Here is a 5926-nt window from a genome sequence, read left to right as displayed (position 1 = left end):
ACAGTCCTACCAAACATACCATTTCCTAACATGATAGACAAGCTTCCTAGGAGTTTAGACCTTAAAATCCTCCACAGATGCTGAGAAGAGAGTTACATGTGAAAAAAATACAACCTTGAAGAAACTGGTTAAGAGTAAAAAATATGGCAACTCCAATCTTGGTATGGTCAGAAGGCATTTTTAGAATAAAAGTGACCCTTTCCAATGCAGGGCTCTCACTTCATTTGTCCAATGGCATTTTTCACTAAATAAATGCTCCTCCAATTACAAACATCAGACATAATACTTTAATAAAAATACTTTAAGTATTATTTATGGTTTATAACTTACTAGAAGTTAACATCTTTTTACACACATTCCCTGTTTTTATCTGGAAAGCAAAGCTAATCTTAGAACAGTCACATATAGATAAAAGCTCACTACCTAAGGGCCATTTCTAAACCTCCTCAGTCTGACTCATCTGAGACAAAAGAGCTTTTTTTTCCCCCTCAGAAACAGGCTCCTTACCAGTCACTACTGCAGCAGCCACTGCGTATATGACTGACCTATGGACCAGAAGTATCAGTGAAAAAGCAATTCCCACTATAGGTACGTTAGCTACGGGCTCTGACCAACAACCGCAAAGTTGGCTGCACCTGCTGACAGGTACTATCTCCTGCAACACCTAACAGAGAAGGCTAAGTGTGGCACGTATCTGACTGCAAGAATCAGTCATAACCCTCAGTCACATGGCATTGCTAAAATAAAGTTCTGTCACTTTGTAACATGCTATAAAAATTCACCGATTACCTTAACAGACTAGAAATAATCACTGTAATTTTCCATTCAATATAGCATCATGAATTCAGTAAAATCAGAAAAAAAGTATAAAAAACCTTTCAAAATAGCTCCTTAGTTATACCTTGCTTAACTGAACTCTTGGTATATGAGCAGCATGATTAATCTCATTTCATTTCCCACCATAACTCAAGATGGAACACAAACAATAAAAATAAGAATAATCTATAAAAAACACAGTACATCAGAAATCTATGTAAAAGACATATGTCTGTATCAAGCTTAGTAACAACTTAAAGCACCACTCAAAATTAAGTACCATACATGTTACAGTACATTCCATTTATTATGACAATTTAAGGCTAAAATAGGTACGACTCCCTTATAGTCAAGCTTTCTTATATTTATAAATGCATACAAACATTAAGTAGATACAAATGCGTAGTTTTTTTTATTGCTCTGAACCGTCTACTAGAATGTTCGACTCTCCCAGATGTCGTCTCAGTTTGCCTTTTTCAATCAAGCTGAAGTCCTACAATTGCAACTTATGGCACTTGTACAATTATAGACCTTCTTTGATTTGAGCTGTAAATAAACTCAAAGACATATCAGACAAAATTGCCCATCACTGCAAACTTTATAACTTAGTTAACTAAACATTCGTCCATAAGATACATAACAATTCACCACAAAGATTATTTCTGCCATTCTTCAGGAAGGATTTTCTTTTCAAAATAATAGTCTAACCAAGCGGCAAACAAGACAACCAGCAAGAAATGATTGACTGGTACCAGTCTAACAGACTGGGCTTTAAAAAAAAAAAAAAAAAAAAGCTGAATACGTGCTCCAAAACAAAGAGCAAACTTTTCTTCTTGCTCATAGAGCAATTATGTTTCCTAATTAAGTAGGGCAATGCCTCATTCTGCCAGTGCCAAATTCTTTGACTGTAGCTTGTCCATTTCTTGACCAATATTTCCTTCAATGGTATCACACTGGGCAAGAAAAACCTGAGAATAAGAAACAAATAAATGTTATTGGGGATGCAATTATAGCAATGGTAGCTACTTCTGAAGAACAGAAACTGCAGTTTCCAACATGAATTTGAAGAAGCCAACTCAATAACCACCTTCCACTTCAGTTTTGACAACAGCTTATTCACAATTTTGTTTACCCAGAATCCAACAGAAATATGATATTTGATAAGGCAATAACATGGCTGCCCATCCTCACCAGTCCTGCTGCTGAAGTACTTTGAGTTGATCCAAAGTTCATAAACAGCAAGAATCATAAAGGTTCAGACAAGTTAGTGCTTCAATTTGGAACATGACTTTTAAACTCCTTTCTAAAGCACATACTTCTTTCTGTCGTGGAGGGTGGGAGTGACAAACCTACTCAGTCAAACCTAAAACAAGCTTTCATTAAACCAAGGCTTCTTCTATTTCTCAGAACTACAGGGCGACATGAACCCTCATCTTTATCAGTAAGTAGCTGGTGTGCCTAAAAGACAGAAGGCTCCTTTCCAAAAGGGGCAGTCCACAGCACCTTAAGCTTTCTTAGAACCTGTCCACAAGTTCTTACAAGTATAGCAACCCACACACAGCAATTAAGAGCCAGCAGCCACTAGTCACTTTGCTTGTGCTGTACACAGCACAACGTGCCAGCACTTTAAGCCAATAAATTCTTTTATGCCAATTCCAATGTATGTGAGTACGCTGTAGTTTCTGAGCAGACTCTCCCACTATCTATTCACATCTTGCACTCAGTTTTGCTATGTCTGCATTAGATTTTAACAGTCAAACCAGATATTTAATGTTATTTACATTAAAATGACATTAAGAAACTTCCTTCCCTCTAGAGCAGCAAACTGTTGTGCCAGGTAAAGGTTTCTCAACCATCACGCTGTTTTGAATCATCTATCTTCAACCAATCCCTTGAGCTGGCATCAACTCAGTTCTGTAAGGATTTGAGGGATGAAAAAGTCAAGGTGGTAACAACTGCGATTGCTGGCTGCAAGTGTTTTATATCTGTCTCCCCATTCTGGAAGATATGTGATTGCCAGCAACAGAAGGCAGTTAATAGATCCCCCTCACTTTCATGAATACTTAAGAGTAATAAGCATAACTTGCCATCATTTTCTTGCTCTGGAAAAACGAATTGTTGTTAACAGCTCTGGTCTGAAACCCCTTAGATTCTTCTCAGTCCTCAAAGGCTTCATAACCTATAGCTGCAGAACACTGTGCCTATAAAAGCACATCAGTAATTCTGATCTCTGCTCAACAGAGTCTGTTTTATGATTTAAACAGCAGTTCTTATACAAAGCCCCACTTATTTCTGCAATAACTTCACCCAAGAGTGGAGCTCTAGTAACTTGTCATGAGGTTTATAGCCATACCTCTATTACAAAGTTTTGCTGCTTTGGCTAGGCACAGGGAATCAAGAGCACGTTCAGAGCCCCATATAACATAGCTACACCAGCAACCGTCTTCATTTCAATCTGCATTATCTGAACTTACCTCTGTAACTGAGTACAAAGTGCTTTGTCCCTAAAGCTGCAAGAAAAACCATTTGTAAAATGAAGTACTTCTTGGTAGGGCTTCCTCTAAATAGATGGCTATTTTAAAAAATTTGGGAAACATTAATGGAAAGTATTTAATAAGGTTACAGTATAAGACAAAACCTTTCAACTCCATGTATGAATGCAAGGTGCTTTCACAAAAAATTTTCAGGACTCTAACCTGTGACTGAAGCTAGCATAATACAAATAAAACCAATAATATGAGTAGCATTACCAATCATTTATGGAAGTTTGACTTGGGGGGGACAACACACAGAAACACGAACTCCAGTATTTATTAACAAACCTTCAGTTCAAGGTCTCTAAGGAAACAATGCCTAGGAATTCATAAGCAGCATACAATGGCAAAGCAATTAAAAAACCACCCCCCAGAGAAGCTGCTCTTCTGTACAGATTTTACTTTAGAGACTTACTCTCCATAGAAAGTTGGAACATTGCAATAGAAGCTAAATTTTCCAAAGAACACCTCTAGCAAGGTCCAGCAGGAGTTAGAGTTGATTGCATCCTTATGCCCAGACCTCATTCGTTACTCCAGCCCACCAAGGAGTGGGAAAGGAGGAATGATCCTGTTTTCTTCACAAGTTATCAGAATTACTTTACGTCATCAGGCAGCCATAAGGCCAACCACTAATGTAAATTACAAACATTATCTGAAAACAGCATGAACTATGAAAAATCTGTATTTTTGTGTACTGTTTATTATAAAGCTATTAAATACCTCTCGAAGGGAGGCCATAAGAAATACCAAGGTAAGAACGAACACTGAAAAAAATCTAAACAGCTCTCATTTTCACAAACTCTTGGTATACAAGTGCCCAGCATTAATGGAAAACAAAAAAAACCCCCACAAACTCACCTGAACCCTCTTCACCAACCCTTTCTTTTTCAATTTGCAATCACTGAAATTCTCTGGCAGATTCTGCAGCAAAATAAACAAACAAGTTGATGCAGCTTCATGTTGAAATTAGCATGTTAAACTTACAGCAAAAACTGAATGTATCAAAGAATCCTCTGAACAGGCATCCTGCAAATGCCATGCCTGCTCAGTGAGGATTATTACACAAGAAAGAATTTAAAAGAAAAAGCCATAAACTCAAAAAGTCAGGGATGCAGCATGCTGATCGCAAAGAACAGAGCTAGCAAATTTACCACGTGTCTTTAGGTAACATACAGCAATAGACTACATAGACTGCTTTTGTCTACTGTGGTGTATGTTAACTGTTCTGCTGAGCTTCAACTTCAGTTTTTTTCAGAGACTGTAAGATGATTTAATTTCTTACGAACAAGTTAATTCAATCACTCGCCAGCATTAGAATGTATCATCAGTAATGTAGGCATTGCCAGTTTAAGCTGTGCATCTGATTTTCTCTGCAACCTAGTCATGGAAGGCAACAGATGTGAAGCGTTACATGCTGACAGCTTTTAATTTAATTCAAACTGCATCATTTTCTGTACTGCTACCACCTAATATATTCATGTATGTCATCTTAGAAAATCTTATATGCTTTGTCCTTTTGGAGCTATGTGAAATTGGGATGTTGGTGGGGAATGGTGCTCAGGTTTATGATGGTTTCTGTAACAGGTAAAACACACATACAGATGATTATCTTTCTATAAAGTTTATGTGAACATTCTTAGAAACACTGTGCTCTCACTGTTGAAGATGCATAAAATTTCTGGAGTTTCTCAGTGGTATAACTTTTAGTTTCCACTCTAATTCCCTATCAAGAATAGAGGTTTCCCTATACTACTCTCTGTTTTGTTTCAGCTAAAATGCAAGCCCCACTGGAAGGTTTAGATACATAATCTTTTATAACAGTCAAAAAAAAAAGGTGCTCTTTTAGTGTCCAGCCAAACATGTATGGTCTTAAATATAGGAGTCTTGTACATAACCCAATACAGGAGTTAAAAATACACAAGATTCCACACCAGAAAAACAGTCCATCATGGGAAGTGAAACTATAGGCATCACTGAGATCCCAGGGATCACACTGTTCCAGTGTTTGTGCAGTAATTAGCACACCATAAGTGATATCAGACAGAGAAATAATAATCACCAGGTTTAGTACACTTTCCCAGAACCATGGGTGATGAGAAAAGGGCCACGCAACAGAGTGAGCTGGGACACATTTTTATATTTCCAAGGGCAATCAAAAGAAACTTCAGGGCCTTGGGACGGTTAGTAAGGGAATCTGGAGCACAGGTAATTTTTTTCTCTATCCTTCCAGTTGTGGGCAACGACACTGGAAGAAACAGATGGACCCAGTCTATTAATACATGGCTCCGTGGCTGGTGTCACCACTACAATTTTGGGTTTTTCGGTAATGGGATGGCCTACACGGCACCAGGCCTGCTGGTGTCAGATGGGATTCACTTTTCTCAAAGTGGGGAGAGGGTCTTTGCTCACAAGCTAGCAGGGCTCACTGACAGAGCTTTAAACTAGACTTGAAGGGGGACAGGGGATAATATCAGCCTTGCCCTTGACAAGCTGTGGGATGAAACGCCAAGGTTAGAGGGAGGATGTGCTAGCGAGGGCCCCCAGCCTGTTGCTCTGAGACATGCTGGGTACACTGG

At 38.4% G+C, this 5926-nt stretch overlaps 1 protein-coding gene across 4 annotated transcripts in view; it reads right to left on the bottom strand.

The window, feature by feature from the left end:
* Window positions 1-661: 661 nt before the first annotated feature.
* BAG1 (BCL2-associated athanogene) overlaps window positions 662-5926 on the bottom strand; it is a 20398-nt gene continuing 15133 nt past the window's right edge. For 2 of the 4 annotated variants that reach the window (XM_010583572.1, XM_010583573.1), the window contains 2 exons: window positions 4209-4271; window positions 662-1784 (listed from right to left, as the gene is read on the bottom strand). In XM_010583572.1, coding sequence (XP_010581874.1) covers window positions 1695-1784; window positions 4209-4271 — 153 coding nt within the window. In that variant the 3' untranslated portion in view covers window positions 662-1694. Of the gene's footprint in view, window positions 1785-4208; window positions 4272-5926 lie in introns of those variants that run through there. The other 2 variants (XR_775396.1, XR_775397.1) reach the window with 2 other exon arrangements.

This window comes from Haliaeetus leucocephalus, unplaced genomic scaffold (genome assembly GCF_000737465.1).
Source record: "Haliaeetus leucocephalus isolate CR32 unplaced genomic scaffold, Haliaeetus_leucocephalus-4.0 Scaffold915, whole genome shotgun sequence".
Lineage (NCBI taxonomy): Eukaryota > Metazoa > Chordata > Aves > Accipitriformes > Accipitridae > Haliaeetus > Haliaeetus leucocephalus.
Note: the sequence above shows the minus strand (reverse complement) of the source record. Positions and strands in the feature narration are given on the sequence as shown.